The 23,571-nt window shown below is 38.8% G+C and overlaps 1 protein-coding gene across 3 annotated transcripts in view; it reads left to right on the forward strand.

Moving 5' to 3' along the window:
• The first annotated feature begins 185 nt into the window (after nt 1-185).
• GOSR1 (golgi SNAP receptor complex member 1) overlaps nt 186-23,571 on the forward strand; it is a 34,478-nt gene continuing 11,092 nt past the window's right edge. For 2 of the 3 annotated variants that reach the window (XM_075032805.1, XM_075032803.1), the window contains exons 1-7: nt 186-287; nt 801-915; nt 2,610-2,697; nt 2,920-3,027; nt 4,156-4,247; nt 4,439-4,513; nt 20,190-20,219. In XM_075032805.1, coding sequence (XP_074888906.1) covers nt 257-287; nt 801-915; nt 2,610-2,697; nt 2,920-3,027; nt 4,156-4,247; nt 4,439-4,513; nt 20,190-20,219 — 539 coding nt within the window. In that variant the 5' untranslated portion in view covers nt 186-256. The remainder of the gene's footprint in view (nt 288-800; nt 916-2,609; nt 2,698-2,919; nt 3,028-4,155; nt 4,248-4,438; nt 4,514-20,189; nt 20,220-23,571) is intronic. The other variant, XM_075032804.1, reaches the window with a different exon arrangement.

A 23,571-nucleotide genomic window follows, 5' to 3' on the forward strand; every position in this document is an offset into this window, starting at 1 on the left:
TTGGCTCGTTCTTCCCTACGACGGATCTTGGGGGTTCGGGGCTGCAAGGACGACGCTGGGCGACCGGGCCCGGGGCCGGCGCTTCCCGCCCGGTGCTCGGCGCTGGACGGGGTGAGCCCCCGCCTAACCGCTAGGGGGCGCTGCAGCTGGAGGTCCGCCCGTCCCGTCGGGCGCCGCGCCTTCTAGGAAGACGCTCTAGTCCGCTCTTCTCGGCGGTGCGGTCTCTCCGGGCCGCGGCTGACGTTGGACAACAAAGATGGCGGCGGGGAGCAGCAACTACTGGGAAGGCGAGTGGGGCCTGAGGGCGGCGGGGAGGGGGCGGCTGCGTGTCGTGGGGTCTCTCCCGGGGCACGGCTCGATGCGGGCAGGGCGGAACCGCCGCCGGGTTCCCTCTGCCCGCCTCTGAGGGCCGGCGCCGCCCGTTGCCGGAGGCTGCGGTGGTCCCCTCGGCCCCGTAGCCATGAGGCGCCGGTGCCTGGCTGAGCCCCGCGGCGGGGAGGCCCTGGGACCCGCGGTGAGGGGGACGGCACCCCGCGCCGGACCCTCCCGCTCGGGTGGGACAGGGCCTGTGGGTGTTCAGTCGTGCTCCCCCCTCCTCCTTTCAGCATGGGGTGCTCCCCCATCTGTGAGGGTCTCCCCCCCCTTTCTCTGGGGGGTTCCTTTCTCTGGGGTTCCCCAGGGGAATGCGCCAGCTCCGCTCGAAAGCACCTCGTGAAAACGCGTCCCCCAAAGGCGTGGGGTCGCCGTGAGGGTTTGTGACTTCTTCCCCCCCCTTCCCCGTCCTCGTCCGCCCCGTGCAGATCTCAGGAAGCAGGCGAGGCAGCTGGAGAACGAGCTGGACCTGAAGCTGGTTTCCTTCAGCAAACTCTGCACCAGCTACAGCAGCACCCGAGACGGAAGGCGCGACAGGTATAGGTACTAGCCCGTTTCGTTACATTTTAAATGCTGCTTGTGGTACTTGGTTCCTTTTTAAAAATTGCTGAGTGCTAGTCCCACCTGTGGCTTTTAGACTTATCTTCTTAAGAAGCTGATTTCAGCAATTCTTGGCACTGGTGTTGGTCTTGATGCAATATCGAGTGATATTGGCATGTGAGTCAGGAAGGTGCGTGGGCTGCCGTGGTGCATCGTGAGAGCGTATGTGTCACTAGGGGAAGCTGAATTTAAACTTCAGTTTGTAACTCGGGGATTACCGTGCGAACTGATGATAGGGCTTTTTAATGCTCGCTACATCGACTTTATTTTCCAGTTTTTCTCGCATTAAAGTAGCAGGAAGTTTTCAGGGATTCCAGTATTAGGGCAATTTAGCCTTACATCTCCCAGGTGGGCTGGTGTAGTATTTGTAATCTCTGTTTTAATGATAAGGGAACTGGAGCGCTGAGCAGCTGTGGCTGGTCCAAGGTTGCGCAGGGGACTAGCCCTCTCTTCAGAAGGGGTAGCTGTTTCTTTCTGGCTTTCTCCTAAGATGAGTAGTGAGAGCTATACATATGGAGGTTTTTATGTGTATATATGAACCAGATAAATACATATATGTGTGCGCATATATACATATATATGTGAGTAGTTTCTGTTTGCTTTAGGCAGATTCATGGTTGACTGAAGAATTAATGTGATAAAACTTTTCAAATCTTTCTAGCTTACGGGTTGGAGTTGAGGTCTTCCCTGCAGTTCCACAGCACTAATTATCCTTTGCTTATTAACCGTGGGTCCCAGCATTGAGTATTAGTTGTGAATGTGACTACTGTATGTATGTGTGTTGATATTTTTATTTAGTTAGTCAGTTTGGTGATTGAATCACTTTTGAACCCTTTCCATGAATTTCTGCTTCTGGAATTCTGAGAGCGCCTCAAGAATCATCACGTTACTCTTGAATCAGAGTCCCAGTCTCTCTTTTGATTCTAGCTCTGTGCTGTTACTTGCCATATATCCTAATTGTTTTACTTATTTTTGTTGTCCTGTGCAAAACTTACTTCTCTTACTCTAGTTACTGTAGCTTACCAAAGCAAAGAGTAGTCTGTGAAAGGTATTAGTTGTCATACTTCTGCAGGTTGGCATACAAAGTGTTGTGTTTCTATTCTGTTGCTTAGATATGACTTATCATTGTGGTTTTAGTTTATTTTAAAAAGCATAGAGAAGGTGGTACTGTATGAAACTGTAATTGCGATAAATTGTGTGGTTTGTATTGCTCTGTAGAACACTGACTGCTTAATAGGTCAGTGGCTTGTCCTAGCACTGTGTTATTAAGGTGTAATTATATAGCTGGTGTAACATACTAATAGTGCAGTGCTTCCTCCTGCCAATAAATAAATAAATCAATCAAGCTTAAAAGTTGGGGGGAGAAGGGCATTGGTGCTAGACATGTGCTGGTAGTAGACAAGTGTTTGGTGTCAGACAAGGAGAGGTTTTATTTCCCCCAGATGATACTGTGTCATTAGCTCAGATAAGAGTTAAAGGCATGTATGATAAGAAAATGTAATTTTTCTGAGCTTAATTCATCTCTCTAGGAAACCTGGGTAGTGGAGCTTGCCAACACCTAACACTAGTGTTTCCGTATTTCTTGCATTCATGAAAAGATGATGTACTTTTCAGTAACTCCTCCTCTTTTTCCTTAGCTCCGACACAACTCCTCTCTTAAATGGATCAAGCCAGGACAGAATGTTTGAGACTATGGCTGTGGAGATTGAACAACTTCTGGGAAAGGTAACTCAAGTTTATGTGGTTTTACTTCAGCATCTAGGAAGTACTGCAGTACAGGTTTCTGTGATGAATATTAGGAAATACTAGTGTAAGCAATAGACAGGTGTTTCTGAAGGTATGTGTCTGTCATTAGAGTTAGCTCCTTCAACTTATGCATTGTAACTTTCTTACAAGGAATAAGCCATTTCATGTTTTTGGGTTGGGTTTTTTTTGTTCTTCCTCTAGCTTACTGGAATAAATGACAAAATGGCAGAATACACAAATAGTGCAGGAGTCCCGTCCCTGAATGCTGCACTGATGCATACGTTACAGCGTCATAGAGACATATTGCAGGTAACAAACACATGACCTTCTTGCTTTTATTTTGTTTCTTTGTTTGGAATAATTATTAGCAGTGCTGATATCGCAGCATGCTTGAGTGTCTTACCAGAAGATTTAGATGCCACCAATCCCATCTCACTTTTCTTCTCTCCAGGCATCCCAATCAGTGAACTCTGAGTTGAAAAAATAGCAATTTTTATGTCATATTGGTGACTAGTACCTTACTAAGAAAAAACAGTAAAGCATGACATCTTATGTAGGTATCTTTTGTATAGCAAAAGGGGAAATTATCTTGTCTGTGTGGTCTGTCACATGGCAACATGAGAGGGAACATCACACTTAAGATAAATGATTGTAAAACAATCTAAACTGCTAAAGGGAGTTGAAGGAAGTGTGATGGCTAAAGCTACTAATTAGTGTTATAAATCAACCATGTTTCAAACTGGTGGTGTTTTCATGGCATACTAATGTTAAAAACGCATGTTTTATTTAGCTGGTCATATACAGTTTGATTTCTGTTTTGCATCTGTGCAATACACAACGTAAAAAGCATAGTATTTTGTAAATGCCGTAGCATTTATATGAAAAATGGTGCTGAATGTTTACAATGGTTTTGGTGGACACCAGTTGGCAGTTAAGTTGGTTTTTGAGAGGTATCAGCTGCCTGAAATGTTTTCAAATGTAAAATTGTAACTTGAACATGAAAAAAAAAAAAAAGAGAAGTCATCTTCACTGTTCGGAAAGGACTTTTTTTTTCATCTGGTATAACTTAACAAAATAAACCCAAGAACATCTTCACCACACCAAATAAGTAGGTTTTACTAGGGCTTCTGATTCAACTGGTAATGAATGGGTAATTCCAACACAAAATGATAATTCATCAGAAAGGTGTAGATATATGAAATTGGGAGAAGGAATTACGGTGGATTTACCTTTATGACCTTAGCTGTAGCTATCAGTGAGTTTTAAAAATACTTTGCATTAACTTCCCAGCATTTTTGACATTAATTTCATAAGTTAGTCTTGCACTTTGAATTAGAAAACAGTTAACGTTTTAAAAGATGGTTAGATCTTACTTGAGTATATTGTACTGTTAAATTGATCTCAGATCCTAATTTAGGAATAATTGTTTCATTACAGGATTATACACACGAATTCCACAAGACCAAAGCGAACTTTCTGGCAATACGAGAAAGGGAGAATCTGTTGGGATCAGTACGAAAAGATATCGAGTAAGTTGTATTGTTTTTTATAGCAATGGTATGGGACTGTCCTTGGAGGGAGAAGGTGGAAACCCTCGTGTAGCAGAATACTTGGCATAGCTTATTTGTCTGTGCTCTGAATAAAGCAAAATGTTACTTGAATTCACAACTCTTATTAAGGTTGTGTTAAGATTCTGTTTTGTTTTGTTGTTGGGTTTTAGATCATATAAAAGTGGGTCTGGCGTGAATAACAGAAGAACAGAACTATTCCTGAAGGAACATGAACACCTTCGAAAGTAGGTGTTATTTGTTATTTACTTATGTTGGAGGTGCCTAACTTTAGTGGGGGGTGAAACATTCTTAATTTCAAGTATGAGTGAAAGCTTTGTCCATTTGTAGTTATGTATGTCCACAATCAATGCCTTGCAGTATGTATTCTGTGACAGTGCTGCTATTTATGCAGCTGGATAAACATTTATTGCTTACACTGACTGTGAAGTGCTTATGGTAGGTAGTTGTCATGGTAGTTTTTGGTGATTTTGACTTTAGGATCTTGTCAACACTAAGTGACATCTATATGTTGTCTTCAGTGGGCTTTTGCAAGTCACTTGTGACTCAGACTTCATGCTTGGCCTCCTCTCTTAAGAAAGTAGATGCCTTTATAGTATACTAACTGGGATAAGGGTTAAAAAACAAAACAGAAAGTCCCAATGATTTAGCTGTTTTTCCATTTCTTCTGCTTTATTTGTCAAAGTCAGACAGAGAAGAACCTTTTTTTTGCTTTTGTCTTTACTGAATATTTACAAAAGGTGATGTAAGAGACTAATTCCAAAATTACCTGTGTACTTCGATATTTCCAAATTGGTCATGACAACAAGTGGAATAGAAAGCACATTCTTTTTATTCTTATTGCAGAGAGGGCATTAAATTATGAGTAGCTGTTTTGCATGTTTCCCATTTAGCAAAAGCAGCACAGTCCAGTAGAAGAGCACTGCAAGGTTTTATGTTTTCTAGACAGTCAAGGAGTAGCACTGATCTTTATGTCTCTGTGTTCTTGACTGTAGTCATGCTAAACCTCAGTCTTACACAAGAGGGCAGGCTTTCATTTAAAAAAAATAAATAATAAAAAATTGCCTGTGGCTTTCTCAAATGTGCTTTCTTAAAGATAACTTAAACTTCTAGCCAGAACTGCACAAAAAGCTTTTACAGGAAATTAAAACCAAATTTTTCCCTTGTGGCTTACCACCAGTTCATCCTCAATTGTCTTTAATACCTTTAAAACTTAGAAGTTAATTGATTTGAAGCTTCAATTATGACTTTTGTTAGGTTGAATTCATTATTAAACGTGCATGATCAGGAAATGTAAAGTTACCAGGAAAAAACCCCAATCTTAATATTTTGGAGGTGAATGTTGCCTGAAATGTTGTACTTTGAAAAATCAATGTCAGTTAATCTGACTAAACCTGATTCTTTCTAGATGTTGTGTTTGGGTTTTTTTAATTTGCTTTGGTTTTTTATTAGAGGGGTGGTAAATTCTTTTATACATTTGGCATTTTGTTAAAGAAAGCTACAAATAAAATATTTCTGAAGTTGTAAAATATACTTCTGAGAAACTGACATTCCTCTGAGTGCAGTATTTTGAAAAGTTTGAAACAATGAAGAGAGGAAAACTTAAACCATTTTGTAAACGTTATCTGTCAGATGTCTTCAGAATTTGAGCCTAGCATTCATTGAGGCATCGATTACTTTGATCTCTTTAAACATGCTGAACTCTCCAGTATATTTTTAGGATAAAAATGCATGAAAAATAGAATTACATAAGGTAGTTTCAGAAACAGTTAAACCATCTTCTAGGTGATTATTTGGAAATGTCAAGACATAAAAAAACCCCCATGACACTGAGAAAAAGAAAACAAATAAGTGTGAGTTGGGGATCTTTAAGAAACAGGGCCAAAACTCATCGTGGAATACTACTGCAAGGTGGAGATAACTGTAGGGTGTATGAAGAAATCTGGTGTAGAAGCAGAAGACAACCTTGGCCAGAAATCAAAGCTTGCAAGATGTTCGAAACTTTTGAATTGAGAATCAGTAAGCTCAGAAAGACATACTGGCAGAGGAAATTATTAAAGAGTTTCAACATATTTGTCTTCAGAGAAAGCAGTTAATGAGCTATTAATGTCAAAAAGCTGTAAAAGCTAGCAAAACGTCCCAAGAAATCACCAGAAGCTGGCAGATTACACCAAACATGCTCCTAGGATAAGCTGACAAGCTTTGTCTGAGTGTTGATGCTGAATATTTGCGGTGCAGTAAGTCATGGTGCTAGACTAATTGGTAGAACTACATGATGAATATATATACATTATGACAAAGACACTACAGTAAAAATTGAAATGTATTTTTAGTGAAGTTGTGAAACCTATGAAAAGAGCTTAAAAAATGGAGATGGGAACATAAACTTTGCAAGTGTATTATTATATGCTGCAAAGTAATGAACTAATGCCACAAAAATTATATATTTGTATCAAATATTGGAGCATTCTCTTGGTCTTGACCCTGCTTAATTTATGATATTAAGTACTTTAACCTGTTACATATTTATTCCATGATCTGATAATGGAGAATATATGAGCTATTACCCCAGTGCAGAGTACCAGACTCATCTGTCAGCCTTTTTCTTTATGCACTACCATGTGAGATAGGATAAGCGGAAACTTGAATTTACTCTTGGCGGCATTTTCCGTGGATGCTCTTTAAAAAGCATGCTGGCAGCCCTAGGCGGTATTGTTTGTGGTGGTATCTCACTTGGGAATAAGAGTAGGAGAGCCAGAAAGCTCTTCTTGGTAGGGACTTTGGAGAGAAGCTGGACCTCTGCTTTTTGCCTAAATCTGGCTTTTTATTTTTCTGTCACATTTTGAAGATCATCTCTTCTGGAAGGACTAAGAATGAAGGAGAATCTGTCTGTCTTAATTTTACATATGTAGATAATCATAAAAAAGGAGGGGAATTAAAAAATCTGTGAGTACGAAGTTTTGATGAATAAAAGGATCCGACATATATTAAGCACCAAGGGAATTACAACAGCTGAAGCACTGTGCAAACCCTCGCTATGCCTGTAATACATAAAACTCCTATCCATTAGGCTGTGAGGATCGTCCATCCATTTGGATTCGCTTTGCCGGGGTGGGGCTGGCTGCTGTGTCAGCGCTGCTGGCACAAGGGTGTTGTGCACTTTCACGTTAGGATCGTGGTGCTGCTGGCGCAGCCCTCAGGTTGGGGGCATGCAGGGCTCTGCTCTGCTGCACCCCAGTTCTGGGAGGGTTAGAGAAAGCATATCGTGTTCTTCTCTCTTCAATGGAAAGCTTCACTGCTGGTTCAATTCATTTTATAAATTAGCTGATTTTGAGTTTTATTGGGAAGGGAGATTTGTCTAGAAATTATATTGACTGTAGGTGGGAGACGATTTAAGGATAGTTTTACCTGCCTCTGGAGAGAAAAACAATAATGCCTGAATTTTTAAATAAAAATGTTAACACCTGTTAATTAAAATTAATTAAGGCTAGAAGATGGGTCTTGTCAAATATTGATGCCCTGTTAATATTTTTACCTAATACCTCAGATCTTTTGGCATGTCAGATGCTTAAAGAAATACCATATCTAGTGTGGTCATGTTTGCAGTTGATTTTTGAATGCTTGTTTTCTCAGGTCTGTGCCATTCAGTAAAGGTGTTTGTCTCATCTTTTCTGATTGTATGCTTTTGGCCAGTGAGGTGAACAAGTCATCCTTTTTCTTGTAATACTCTTTTCCATCTAAAGAAAATTATTTTGATGAATAGATCTAGCTTAGCATTGTAAAAACTGCTCTGAAAAGTGCTGCCTCAGAGGAAGGAGTCCTGTCAACTTAGTGTTTGCTCTGAGAAATTCTGCAGTTATTAATGAGTTATAGTCTAAGTCAGCAAACAAGGGACTAATGTGTTTGATTAAATTTGCAATATTGCCTATGTATGTGAGTGAAAATTTCCCTTGGGTTAGTATTTGCATTGTATGTGGATGGTATCATATCAGGTGATACTGATGAATTTGTCTAAAAATTGATGAAGGCTTCCAAGGTTTAGAGAGAAATTACAGATTTTATTACCTATGATGAATTCCTTGTAAAACTAAATGAAAACTAGACCACTTAGTGGTCGCCAGAATTTGCTGTAGTAGATTTGTTCTGTCATTGTACGGCCATTGTATGACTATTGCTTTATTACTCAGCTCCAGTGCTCAAAAATGAGACGTTTGTCCTTTCCCAAAAGAAGTGGCTGGTGGTGAAGCAGGTGCCTGTGCTGGTGCAGATATCATTAGCTGTTTTTTTAATTTTTGTCAGAAGACTGCATGTTTCTGGTGAGTGTTGCTATGCAGGCATCACTCTATCCAGTAAAAAAAAAAAATTTCAGCGTAGAGTATTAGGTGTAAGTGATGCAGGTAAATGAGATGAACCTGCTCAAAGTGTTCAGGCTAGCTAAGGACATAAAACATCCCTGTGTGTCTTAAAATGTTTAGCACTGGGAACAGAGAGGGTAGGGGTGCCAGAGTAGGTGGGTGAGAAACTTGAAAGGAGAAAAGGAGAGCAAACAAATCAGAGGGATGTGTTCTGCATGTGAAAGAGAAAAGAGGAATAAGAGAAGTGAGCAAAAGAAATAACGGGAATCTGCAGCAGTTGCATAATGCTGCTATTAATAATACATACCTGATTCATGGAGATGATTAGGATAAATTAATGTTTGTGCAGTACTTCATATATGTGAAGTATTCTGGAGTACTAAATACTTTTATTACTATTATTATTGCATTTCATTTTTCAGCAGATTTCAAATTTCCTGTTGTTGTTTGGGCAGAAATGGCCACATTCAGTAGAGAATAATCACCGGGAAACTGCTTTCAAACTTTGTTCGTAGTACAGTCCAGATCTTAATAGAGGGAGTGACTTGTTGACCTTTTTTCCTCTGAATATTGATGTTGCTTACAAATTTTCACTTCAGTACTGATTTGCACAGAGAAGTCCGCTTAATGAGATGCAGAGACACCTTACAAGGGTGTTTGGTTACAGGTGTGTTGATCTTTTGGGAAAAAGCTACCAGTTTTCTACCTGTATTTAATTTCCTTTTCTTTTGTTATCCCTGTTTTCTGCTCCGTACGCCCTGATTTCCATTCACTGTGCTGCTGCTGCTCAGGTTCCTCTGGATTTCAGTGGACCTTCAGTGTTGGTTTAGAACCAGAGAACTGCTGTTGTCTCCCTTTCCATCTCATCTCTTGCCTCCAATTGCAGGGGGAGAACACACAGATGCCTGGGCATTAACTGCTCCAGCTGACACATGGTTCGCTACCGCATCTCCTTCATCTTCTCTTGGAAAGAAGGAGACTGTAGGAAAAACAGCTAATTCACCAATTGCTTTTTCCTTCCCAAGGTGGTTGGGGAAGCAGCAGGGAGGGAGGAGTGTGATGAGCCTCTTCCCTGGGTGCCTGCTGGCTGCTTGCTCTGCAGCCTCAGAACTGCTGAGTTCCACTTTAATCAGGTCCAATAAGGGTTTGTTGTTTTGTTTTTTTTAATTGCAAAACTTGCCTCTAAATTGAACTTATTTTTTGTTCATGTCAAAGCAGAATGTGGTGTTCTTGTCGGTCCATTCCCTTAATTTTAATGCAGACTTTAACTGAAGCAGCACTTCATAATGAATAAATTTCTTTGCTTTATAGTGGTGACGAAAATACCAAAACAGATCTGCTGTGAAAGGACAGTACATGCTATCCATGGCCTTGGTTTGGACTGTTTGCCAAGAAGCACCAAATACGGTGTAATTTGGCTGCAGACTTGCTGTGCAATAGTAATGGAAGGCTGCAGCACTTTATCTATTGAACTGGAAGATACAGTGCAAGCAGAGATTGAGGAATCTGGGTTAAAATGTTTCTCTGCTGGCCATTAATTGCAAGAGCTCTGGCATTGGTGTGTCACTGTTTTCCGAAATGCAATTGACTTGTTTTCTTTGTTTCTGGAGTAAGGAAGTTTGAGAAACTATCGCATTAAAAGTGCGTGCTAGTGTCTCAGCTAGCCAGTCAGGATGACTGCAGCAATTACCTTACTGACTGACTTACCATTGAATATCTGTAACACAGACTTTTTGGGCAGGGCTATATGTTCTGTCTGAGTGACAGCACAGATAAAATGGTTTTCAAGGAAGAGATTTGAACAATGGAGGATTTTTGGTATTGCAAAAGCTTACTTAAAGGTGCACAACAACTTATACCATAATCCTGTTTCAAAATACAATTCTATTTTCTCTTTCTGCTCTGTCTCCTATTGCTGCAGAGTTTTCTCAATAGCAGTTATGCATCAGTGATTTCTTCCGTTAGCCTTATCTCTACATGGGATTGAATGGGTTTTATCTCCAAGCCTGCTGGCAGAACCTCTGTCTCTTGAAGATTCATGGCAGAATGACACAAGGCCACTTCATAAGTGGCTGGATTGGCTTCCCCTGTAATAGTCCCAAACTGAATATGAGACTTGGGCATGTCATATGCTTAACTGCAACACCAGACTGAGCACAATTTACCTGTTTTCTTATTTTAATAGCAAACACTGCTCAATGAGGGAGACAGTTCACGTCTTCTGGAAAAAAAGAAACTTCACTGCTTGTTATGTGACTGTAATTATATGACTCTATGAGCAAGTTACTGAAGTAGTTTAATGAGAATTTGGGGAGGTTCAAAGCTTGCAGGCAATGAAAGAAGATGCTCTCCTGGGTATTGTTATTATTTATAAATAACTTAATAAAAGAACGTGAAAATCAGCCAAGCACTTCAGGATTTAAAAGAGGTTTTCCCTCTAAAAATAGCTTGAGCTTCATTAGAGTAAAATCAACTAGTGCTTTTCATCTTCCTGTGCTGTATTTATGACTTAAAAAACCAAACCTACCCAAAACACTAAACCAAAGATTATATTTGTCTCATAAGGTTTATTTGCATGCTTTCTTTATAGTTGGATTGCTTTAAAAAACACTGTAATTAATAATTTCCCTGACACTGATGACTGTTGCGATATTTTTATACCTCAATGTGTCTAAAATGAATGATATTTGAAGAAAGGCTGGGGGGACACACCAAGCAAAAAACCCAATGAACCCACCACACACATGCACAAAACCTGGTTTGGGGTCTTCCTTTGTAACTTCCAGTACAAAATTGAATTATCCGGGTGACAAAGGATGCAGTCACACAGGTATTAGCATAAGGAACCTCAAACCCCTTGTTTGCTTTTCATCTGTATAAAATGTGAAGGTTTATGCATGAACTTCCATGTACCCCTGGGAAAGCGGCTACAGGAACTGAGGTCTTTATGAATGTCTGCAGAAACTAAAGAACAAACCCTCACAACACAGTGTGAAAGATTGCCTGAATATATCACAGAAAAAGGGTGGTTGAGACTAAAACTCAGCTCTGGTTTTCAGTTTTGGGCTTTGCCTTTGAAACAGCAGGATGCCCTTGATTAGGCAAGAAGGAGGGATATAAAACCACACTTCAAACTTCAGAGCTCTGTGTTTGCTTCTGAAGTTTCTTGCTTATTTCAGAAATAAACAAGTCAGTGATGCATGTTTTATTTGTTTTTAGCTTTCCTTTCAACACTGTTTCTTAACTAGGACAGCTCTCCCCCCCCCCCCCATGGTCTGTATTGAAATTAGGACTTTGACAACTACTTAAATCCTTCTTACATGGGTTGGTTCTGAAAAGTAGGTGCATCTTTTGAACAGGATCAACAATTGTGGAGTTTTATAGAATATCTTTTGTGGAATCTGAGAATTACTTATTATTCTAATGCAGCATGTCTTTTCTTTTTTTTTTTTTTTTTTTTTTTTTTTTTGTCAGCATGGCTGCGTACTTCATTATTTTTTAAGGCCAGAAGTGCTTGCTCATTATTTGCTATTGGAACCTGCAGTAAAAACAATCTGTTGAATTTCATTTGATGTGGATTGATATGTTAAATAATGATTATTTCCATTCTGAAATACAGAGTGTACCTCTGGAAAGTTATCACGTTACTGTATAAAAGTCATTCTTGAGTTTATTCAATTGAACCTCTGTACTAATGCATCAGGAGGAGGTTCTCATCATTCTTGGCTGCTGAATGATAGGCTATGCGGGTATCTTAGTGTGTTGCTTTACCAGTGATTTGATAAAAAGCATTGACTCCCGTCTGCTGAGGGTATATACTTTCTATCAAATCCGTGATGGTAAGCAGAACTAGATTCAAATTCCCACTAAAGCATGCCTATTGTAGTCTGATAATACAATTTTGCTTAGAACCTTTAAAGGACCTTAGTTTTGTTGTCAAGTGAAAGATGCAGAGTGCTTTCCTCTCACTTGAGAGACTTGTTTATATTGGGTATAGGCGCACTTTTGGAAGAATGCATCTTGTTCGGTCTTAGATAAAAAGACAAGCCTAAGAACACAGTGAAATTGGGTCGGAAGAAAAATGTTGAGATCTTCACCCATTAATGAATTGCATCCTGAATTTGGATTGTAGATGGTTTAAATGTAGTGTGCACTTTAATTTCTGAACCCCAGGTGTTCATTATATTGTACAGTTAACTATGCAGTTTTAGGAATAATTTTCTGAAACTTAATGAACAGGCAGGTGGGTGGTTGTAACATTAGGTACTTTGGTCAAGTCCTGGATGAAAGCCATATAGCTTTCTACATCTACCAAACAAACCCTCAAAACCACAGCAGGTGAAAATGCAGTTAGGAAGCAGAATAAATTTCTATCAATGTGTATTTTAGGGTTTTGTACTAAATTAAAATTGGGATGTCTTCCTAGGGATAACTCTCACTTCATTTCTGTGTTAGCTTCACTGGAAATTAAAAAGATATTAATCACAATGTTGTTTATATGCTGAAGCTCTTCTGAAGACATTCCCCCTTGTGTTCTCTTTTCTGGGTTACTTAGGAGTGCGTGAGTAGTAGAACAATTTTTTTAGCTTTCTCTAGCTTTAGTCAAAAACCACTGAGCTAGAAAAGTGGCACAATCTTTTTTGTTACAGTACAGATTATAAACCGCTTGTGTGTCTTTAAGTTGGCTATCTATCTTGTCTGTCTGTGCCCAACAAATCAGTAATGACAGGTTATCTTGGTAGAGCTCATTTTTTGTCAGATCAGTGTTGGATATCAAAGGCTGTGTTGCTTGGTGTTGAGGGGTTTTCCCTTTAGTTAAAGGTATAATCTAAATTATATGTTTTAAATCAGAGGAAATCATGAAAACAGCACTCCCACTGAATGCTAGTTCTGCATGCACCATGTAAAATTTGAGGAAATGCCGATATAGTCCATTAGTAAGTTACTGGAATTGTTCTGACAGTTGTGGTTACTGATAATGACTTACAGTAAGGCCTGCTCTTCTCAGTTCATTTAACTTTGTTCCTATGGGTAATATGGAGCAATTATATGGGAGGGTCAATCTATCCAGGAACTTTCACAACCATGAATAGAGAGCCTCTAGAAACCTCATTATGTGGCTGTTGGTGCCATCCTGGCATTGGTTTTATGCTTACTAATAGGCAACCAGCTGCTGCACTTCATTTAGACGATAGGAGCTGTTTTCAATTTAAGTTTTTAACTGCGTTCTTTGGGTAAACTGTATACTGCAGATTATCGAGAAAGCTCTTATTTCCTTATAGATTTGCTTTAAAGGAAGAAGTATTGCTGTTGCTCACCCTCTTGGGACTTTCAAACATCAGGCACTCTCCCCAGTAGTCTTTGTATGTGCCAAAGAGCTTTCTTGGCTAACTTCTCTTTTTGCAGAAACATTTCTTTCACTCTGTTGATAATTCCCAGACAAGTCCATGGAGTTCAGTGGAAGTGCAGACTATACCCCTTGGAAATCCAGGAGAAACAACCTGTTGGCGTTCTCAGTCCTGTGAAGGTGGATCGCTGTGTTCAGGGATCTCCCTGCAAAGGGAGAGCATCCCTTGGTATTTGCTTGCATCCATTAAATTGTTCTTCAAACTGAGTTAGAACAACTAATCTTTTCATTGGTTACAGTGCATATGTGGACATGTTTACAGATGTTAGACAGCTGCAAAGAAAGTACTTATGTTAGCTTATCTTAAGTCCAAATCGTTGGAATTGATAAGCTGTTGAGATAGCTACTTAGTGATGTAGCTAGGAGTCCAATTTTTAGTTAATTTTGTGTCATAGGATTGCAAGTTGGCAGGAGTGGGTTTCACCAGTTTATTTTCCTGGAAATCCTTTGGCAGATTCTTCCCTATGGTGAAAAGCATGCCTTTTGCTTGGGTTTTGGTTTGTTGTTTTTTTTTCCTCATATACAAGGTACATGTGAACCATCTGGACAGAAATTCAACACCAAATAATGTTGGTTAAATCTTGCCTAGAGCAATGGATTATGTTCCAGTGCCTTTCATTCTAGATTTAACAAATTGCTTGCATTGATTAAAAGCAACGTGGGGATGTGCTATTGTGCTTTTTTTCTTTTCCAATTTTGCAACTATTCCTCATTGTTATTGAAAGTGATTACTGAGTGTCAGACTCCCCAGTACAATGATCTGCTGAAATGAGATTACTTACGTGTTCAGAGTTTGTAGGTGTGATGTTGTTAATAATGTATTGGTCCTTTGGAGCAAATCTATACATTGACTTAATGCTCATGTTTGTGCTGGTTTTTATGTTTGATTGTTGTAGGCTCTTATTTCATTTTGCCTACTGCAACAGAAAGCATGAAAACATTGTATCTCCTTAGCATTCAGATTTATGCTTTAATTAACATATAAAGGGAACCCACAAAAGATAGCAGTTTGCATCAGTATTTGAACCTTTCTCTGCTTTCAGAATGGTTTCTGTGGGCAAACTGTTCATCCCTGATAATGCTCATTTTACCTCACGTCTTTGTTTTTGGCCAGCTAGCTCTTCTTATGCTGGAAATGTAAGATGTATGCATCATAGTCAAATATATTCCTTTTCCTCCCTGTGCTGTTGCATGCTGTGCATTCATAGCAGGTGCTACTTCTGCTCTTCGATAAAAATACAGGAGTGAATTTTGTGGGGTCTGCACAGTCCTCTATTAAAAATTTTCTCTCTTTGGCTGTTGTATACACTAGGTACATTTGTCTCACCACGCTCTTGTGTTGGGTCTCAGTCAATGAGTAGGCTTCTACACCAATTTTTATCTTCATTAGCAACTGTAGAAGACTGTCCAATCTAGATAAGCACCTCCAGTGGAATTCGCTCTTTCTTTGACACTAAATTGAACCAAGCTTGAGACAAGTCTGATAAAATCTGGAATATCTTGTTTGTTATCACAGGAAAAAAAAAGTGTTCTGCTTTACATTCTTCTACTTAAGTTTTTAAAGAGCTTAATGATCTTCTGAATTTTTTAGATGATGAGGTACGTTGATGGCAAGCAGAAAAAACGTGTTGGAGCTGGGGTTTTTTTTGTGTGCACACAGTCTTTCTTTCACTTGTGAGTTAGGAATTATTATTAGGATGGAAATAATTGACTGTATAAGTCTGATTTGCTTCATCATCATCTGTATATTTGTATTAGAGTATCAAGTATGTTTTGCAATATTTGCATTCGTGGAAGCTCCACATTGCCTGGTGATCCAGGACTATGAAAATATGAAAGATTTATTGCAGGCGGTTTGAGACAGCTGAGACTAGTGATTGATCTTGCAGTTAGAGAAAGAACAGAGTAAAATTATTATTTCTGTAATTATTCTTTATGAAAGTAAGAAAATTGTTAAGTGCTCTATTAGTTTATTCTGCAGGGTTTTTCCCTAGTCCTTTTAAATTATTCTTTGTGATAATATTGCCCTTAATTTCATCTGAAGGGTTTAAAGTGCATTGCGAAGTGAGTTGTGTGCAGATGACTTAACTGCTGTATCTTGTTTCTCTTGGCAACTGCTTGTATTGGGTATCTAGCTAGTAAGTTAGCAGTAAAATCTATGGATGTGGGAGAAGCCCAGTCCTCATCTAAGTAATTGTCTATATTACTGAATTTTAACTACTGGCATAGATATTTGCTTTAAAAAAACAAAGAACATAAAATGCTTTCTTTAGTTGTAAAAGCTTGATGTGATGGGCAGGCTTCTTTTCTATCCTAGAGGCATGTTTCACTTAATTTTTCCTTTGGATTAATTTACCTGTCTGCATATTTAAGTGACAAACTGCACAATCTTTTCTGAAAACAGCAGTTGCACAGAAGCCCCATTATTTCATATGCATAACTGCCACTGTTGGATTTGTGCCATTTATTACAGTAGGTGATTGCCTCAGCATCTTTAAGGGTTTCTTTTGTATGGTATTTTTAAATGGCTTTGGCAAAGTGCCATCCATCTCGACAGGTGAAAATGCATAGCTTATCGAAACAGATGGCCAATCAGATTGCCCAGGACCATCGTTTGCTTACTTGGATGTTCATAAGGTAACATCCGCTGGATTTGTTGTCTTTGCTTGGAAAGCAGAACAAAGTCAAGAGGGTTTTTTTGTTGTTGTGTTTTTGGTTTTTTTTAAGAGCCTCTTTTTGTAGAGTTTGGAATGTGTAAGTTAAGCAAAATTACCTCTTTCGGTGTTATTTTTTATTCTGTCAAACAGTTGAAATGAACATTATTCATAATTGTGAGAGCAACTTATACTTGTGTAAAATGGGTTATTAATAGTTAGAGATCTGCAAACTTCCCTTGGGTCTCTGGGCCCTGTTGTATTTTGTGTTCCTGATCTTCCTTAAATCTGACTTACTTTCTATGCTTATGAACTGTAAAATGAGGAAACAAACTGCTTGCTTCTGTTTGGGTATCACTGTAAGTGACCATTACAATCTGTATTTGCCAAGAACTTTGAAAAACTTAAAGAGATGCTGTATGAGTGTATATTACTGCCTTTAGAAAAGCCTCTACCGTCTGCTTAAACTGAACTTTTGCAGGAAGCACTAAATTTAACAGAACTCTAAGGGATTCTGATGTGCAGATTTTTACCATAAAATGTTCCTGCTCACACTGCCTTTACCAAAACTTCAGGGAATGTCACTGCCATTTTCTGCTGGAGTTTGTTCACCTGCTGGAAGCTTGCAAGTAGAGACATTTTTGGAAATCCTCTCAGGGCTGTCAAAAATGATGCTTCTTAGGGTGGGAAGAACATACTGGAAGTTGTGTTCAGTAAATCTGTATGCTTCCCAGCTATTTATTTAAGACTGTAAGAGTTAGTTCAGTCTGCCCTTATCTATACATCAGTCATTCTGAAGGAAATTCATATGCACCTCATCCTTTTAAATACTTGGGGTGACCTCCACGTAAGTTGAGAAATATTGATCTTGTGACTTAAGGTGCCTGTTAAATGCCTTGTGTTGGCACTTGCATCTAATGTCCGTGTTTGCTGGTATTAAGAACTATTTATTACTGGGTTTGTACATTTTTATTAACTTCTGTGTCATGATTTTACAGGTAGCTATGTTTCCAGGGTTTATTTTTATATGTGTATACATACTTACATATATAAAAAATAATGCAGTATAATATAATTGAATCTGAAGCTCTTAAATACTTTTTGAGTTTACATCTCTGATTAAGTAATAAAACTGCCTAACTACAGCTTTCGCTAACATAAAAAGCAGTTAGTGTCTCTGCTGCAAACTGGCAAGCCTAATTTTTGTGCTCTGAAAACCTTGGAGAACATCCTAGTTCACTTAAGGTCTCTGAATGTGTTCCCTGTCATCTTCAGTTCATCAACATGAAAATACTATAATTTCACCAGTTAAATGGACAAAGAGCTGGTAATGCTGGTGATGATTTTTCCAGGGTAGCGGTTTTGTTTTTTTTTTAATAGGACTGTTCTAGCAATGTTTTGTTCCACAGAATTTTTGTAAGTGTAACTTATTTCCAGCTAGGCTCCTGATATCTTTTTGTTGTTAATAAGTTAAAAAAAAAAAATCAAACCTTTTTTAAAAACTGTGCATTCTTATGCACTATTCTTGCTTTTCAGACTGTTTTTCTGATGTTTTTGTGGTTTATTCTTATTATGTACTGCCCACATAATACACTTGTTTGTTAGAGACTATGTATGAGAGGCACATTCTCAGTTGAATTTTATATCATTGAGAATCAGCAATTACAGAAATCTTTAATGCATCACTTTTCTGTTCTGCTTGCCTTGGGGACATGCTGTGAGACTTGAAACTGCTTACATCATTTTGTGTACATAACTATGGTGTTTTACTTCTCTGTGCCAGTGGTAATAAATACCTCACAGTGAATGAAAATGGTTTTATTTGATTAAACCGATGTACTTGCAACTGCTGTGAATCTTTGGAGTGTGGCTTTGTTTTGGGAGCAGAAGGAAGTGTTCCAGTTCCAGTGTTTTCAGTGTTTGCTGCCCCAGTTGAGTTCCTCTCAACTTAAAATTGGGCAAAATATTTTTAGTGCTCTGTGTGCTGTCTCCATATTTCAAGCCATGGACTAGACTGAAATAGCAACCTTCATGTTTTCACTTCTCTTCACAGACAAATAAGGACATTCTGTTAGCATCTCCCCCCCCCAGCCGTTTACACACGCGCACGCACGCTGCACAACGTGCTCCTTTGCCGTGCCTCCAGCTGGAGGTGTGGGGGGATCTCCAGAATTTCTGTGGGTAGAAGAAAAGTTCCAAATTGGGCAGCTCTGGCTGAGTCAGAGGCAGAACTGTGCTGCGCCGGAGGCTGTTGATACCTTCCCTTCCTGAGGTGGCAAAACACTTGGAACAAGGAGGATGGAAGATGAAGACGGTCATGCCCTTTCAGTGTCTTTTAATCCTTTTAGTTTGGCAGCAAAAAACTCTGCTTTAATACTGGAAGCAATATCCAATACAACATAAAACTTCTTTCTGTCAGATTGATTTCCTTCTTAAACTGCAAACTCACGTTTTTTTCAGTTATTCTACCAGAGTGTGCGTAAATCTATGGGGTAAATGGAGCAATTGTAGGGATGCATCATTGCTTCTGCAATATGGGAATCAGGGATGCAGTCACCTCTTCTATGTCAGTGTTACATTTTAGATACTGATTGCTGTAACAATATATGTTTTTCTGGGATTTCATAATTGGCTGTAAAACAATGATTAAAAACCTGTATATAAGTTGAGAACAGAAAAAGAGAAATTGCTCAAGTCTTCTGAGGATCTTGTTTGTCATCCTAATCTCGCACATCCATTTTTTTAAATGAAATGTTTTCTCTGTGGTGCTGTATCTTAGGCTGTCCTTTTCCCAGCGATGCTACATAGAAACTCGATTAATATGTGGCAGTGAGGGAGAAGGGGCACGTGTTATCAAGGTCTTTCTCTTACAGATGGTCTGTATTCTGTTTCCCATAAGCATCACTTAATTCCCATCCAACTGATATTACTACAGAAAGAACTTGCCTCGTTAACAACCATAAAACAGCGTTTGGTAAACTTGCTCTGAAGCAGTGTTTTGAGATGTTACTACCTGGAACCAAGTCTCAGCTTTTATTTTTAATTAAGTTTTTCGAAGGGTTGGGCAGGAATCACCAGGATTAAAAAGCAATAAAATTAGGTACTTCCTTCTCCAATACTCCTTTCCAAACTGTCCTGGGCACCTGGTACACGCAGGCTCAGTTAACGTTAATTAGCCATGAATCATGGAGTCCATTCCTCTTTTTCTGTCTTCTCAGTCAGTGCTTTATGTGTTCTCCGGAGCATCTGCTCTCGCATACAGTTAGGAAATGCTGCTCCAGAGGACACTATGTGCATCTACTCCAAAGACTCTCATTACGTATACCAAGTCTATGTAGTAGCAAAAAGTGACAACATCCTGAAGTAAGACCTTCTAAGGGCAAATTTGTTAAGGCTTGTATTATGGCGATCATTGATTTAATAATCTAAAATAATACTTGGTTCTTGTTACTTTTTTTAACTTCATTTTTTTCCTTTTGGCTTTCAGCTCAGATCGACTGATAGAAGAAACAATAAGGTAGGAATGAACTTAACTAATTTTCATTATTTTCTGTACAATCAGCGTTTCCATTGAATTGTGTCTAAAGATACCAGTCATTTTATTTATACAATAACTATATTGTTTGCAACTCATAGGCAGTATTACAATGAAGTGTTGGTGGGTTTCAGGTTTTTTTCTATTCAGTGTTGACGTAATGGTGTTGCTTAAATATTTTATTCATCCTAGTTTAGAAAATTTGCATTTCTGTTCAGAGTTGAATAGCCCCTACAAGAAAAAGGGGGATGATCAAGCAGAGCGAATCTCAGGTTGACCTGTTGAGGGCTATTCCAGTAGTCAAGCTGTTTCTTCTCACAGTGACACTCTTCTACAACATGATTTTTCTGTAATCCTTCAGTGTAGTCAGCACCCTAGTGTGCAGCTGATATAGGTAAGGGCTTCTTCCATAAGCGCTTGAGAGGTTATTGCTGTTGTATAGTTACTTATCTTCTGGGGGTTTTATGTGATTTGAATACTTGAGTGATACCTTCTTTAACTGATGTAGGAATTTTAGAACTGTAGCGTCATAAATTACTTTTATCATCTGCCCTTCCCAATCTTCCATTGAACTCTGGGATTTTGCAAACCAATAATTCAGAGTGCCCAACTTAATGGTTTTAAATTTTAGATTATTGCTTTAAAAAAAAAAGGAAGAAAGCAAGCAAGGTATGCTTTCAGATAATGCATGAACTGGCATAAGTGATCAAGAGTAGTAATTAGAGGTGCAGCAAGGCTCTATGTCCATTAAGGGCTAGCTAGCTTAAGTACACACAGCAGGCTCGGCATAATTAACATGGTGGAGGAATGTGTTAAACCACATCAATGTGCAGTGATGAACCAGAAGTGGTCAGTACAATAATGTCTGAAAATGTGGATATAATCTCACCATAGCCTCATAAAGGTATTTGCCAAACAGCACAGTTACTGTGAATGTTTGTTTTACTTTGGGTTCTAGTCTTTTCCTGATTAAAAATCGCCTCCTTTATTGCCATGCTTATAGCCCTACTTTTCCATCTTGTAAAAATACTCAACGTTTGTTGAATCTCTTATTTGCTGCCACTCCAGTAACTAGAGCATTAAACAGCATATGGTGATTTCTTAAGCTTAATATTCTGCAAAATGACTTGTATTTTATCATTTGAGCTCTTCACCTAGCCTCTTGATTATGTGTCATCAGAGAAGTTTGAGAGTATGTGCGTGTGTGATAAGTGAATCTCCATGTCGATTTACCTGTGCAAGGGAAATTAGCCCTGGCAAACTGGAGCTCAGAACAGAGCAGCTACGTGAATACTCGCCCAAGTTCCTGCATCAGTTTTGAGCCTACTCAGAAGCTCCATGCGTAGGAGCTCCATCAGTAGGTGTCTTGGCTGGTTTAAAACTGCTTTGAGTTTCATTTGCATGAGCTCCAGTCCTGCGGTTGACTACAAATCAACTTACCTCCACAGTGACTGCTTCTCATGCAATAGTCCCCTACCACACGGCTTGGTTCAAAGCTCCTTGGTGCTGTTTACTGAAAGCGTTCCTTCTGTTAATAAATTAACTTGGATTTTTAAGAGGCTGGATTTCAGTACTCCTTGTTGCACCATTTATTTTCTGTAGTAAATGAACTTCTTGTTGCAGTTGTTGCCAAGAATGCATAAAATTTCTTCTTGTAGAAGAAGAGCTTGTTTAGTAACTACATTGAGCAGGAAATGTAATTTTATTTATATCATCTTAATTCAATTCTGACTCGGTTGAAACCAGGGTCAATTTTGTTTGGTTTTTTTTCCCTGTCATCCCCAGTAATTGCAAATATTCAGGTATGATATTAATTGGTGGTAAACCCTGCTGCATTTGAAGTGAATTTACCAGATAGAAATATACCCAACTTCTGATGATCAATTGCTTTATCTATTGTAAACCAAGTAAAAGAGGGAATTGTGCAGGGTAGGCTGTTTGAATGCAGATTCCTTGAGTGAAGTGAGATGTAATTAGCTTATTCTGGCTACTGACACTGCTCCATTTTCAAGGTTTACATCTGCTGTAGTTCATTACTTATTATTTGGGTGTATTTCAGGAAGTCAAGACATCACTTTTTACTCTTTTAGGGGTTGTTATTAAGCGGTGATTCTAAACACCGGAAAGCATTTTTCTGTGCATGCAAAGGCTTTTGTTGACAAGCTGCATACCGGTGACTCCATTGCCAGGACTCTAGAGTTAGCACTAATTGTGAAACCCTTGCTCTAATTTTCTGTAGAGAAGAGAACTGAAGTAGTGCAGAGCCCGACCCTCCCAGTGTGTGGTTCCTCCACAGAAGCAAACATAGGTGCAAGAGAATATATGGGCACCTAAGCTGCAATGATGCAGTAACTAAAGTGATGAGTAGGGCTGTCATTCCAGATGTTTTGTTAGTACTAAACTTTTAATCAGTTGTTAAATGAATTATGTGACATGGGTTCTTACTGCAGCATATTTCTTTCCAGAAACGAGTGGGATGTGGTACTTTGTACTGCAGTTCTTTTGGAACAGTGCTCACTTCTCTTGGCCAGATTTAAATATAAGCATAGATTTTGCTTAATATGTTTGGTGTTCTCGGGTTTTCATTTTCAAACATTATCACTTTTCCAAAATAGCAAACTATTTATTTCTTGTTTTCCAACAACTTATATTTTTAGGTTGGCTCAGTTTGAATTTTTTTTTATAGTTTTGCATGTACAGTGTGACAAGTTCTTAGGATTTTATTGTAAAACTGTTTCTGAGGCCTGATTCAGGCTGATTTGTCAGTGTTTGTATAATTAACAGATTGGACTACTCTACTTCCACTGTGAAGCTAGACCAAAACCATAGATTTAATGTTAAAAAAAAATCTCCTTATGTATTTGGGGTATTTCTTTAGGTAATAAATAGGATTTAATAAAAGGGAGAAGTTCACTTGCATTGAATCTCAACTTTACAGAATGGAAAGGCATGAGTTAGGCTTCATCAAAAGACACAGTAGTTTTTAAAGTAATTTGAAAGATATTGTGTGTGTGTACACATATGCATATATACACATGTGTATATTTATAGATATTAATATAGATGTATGTATACGCAAAGAATAAGTGACATAATCAGAATTTTTACCAATTTAAAACTAGAGCTTGCACTTCTATGCAGAGTCACAGAGTCCATTCCCTTAATCATAGACGTTGTCATGAATTTAAATGAGCAAGTATGATTCATGGAGTACAAAATGAAGCAGAAGTTCCAGTAATACATGAATTATTTGATTTTTAAAAACATGTCTTGTTCCTTTAGAGCTTTGTTTTAGTTCTTCATCAATGTAGATTTGACTGAGCTGTCTCAGTGG

The sequence above is a fragment of the Buteo buteo genome, chromosome 7, assembly GCF_964188355.1.
Source record: "Buteo buteo chromosome 7, bButBut1.hap1.1, whole genome shotgun sequence".
Taxonomy (NCBI): domain Eukaryota; kingdom Metazoa; phylum Chordata; class Aves; order Accipitriformes; family Accipitridae; genus Buteo; species Buteo buteo.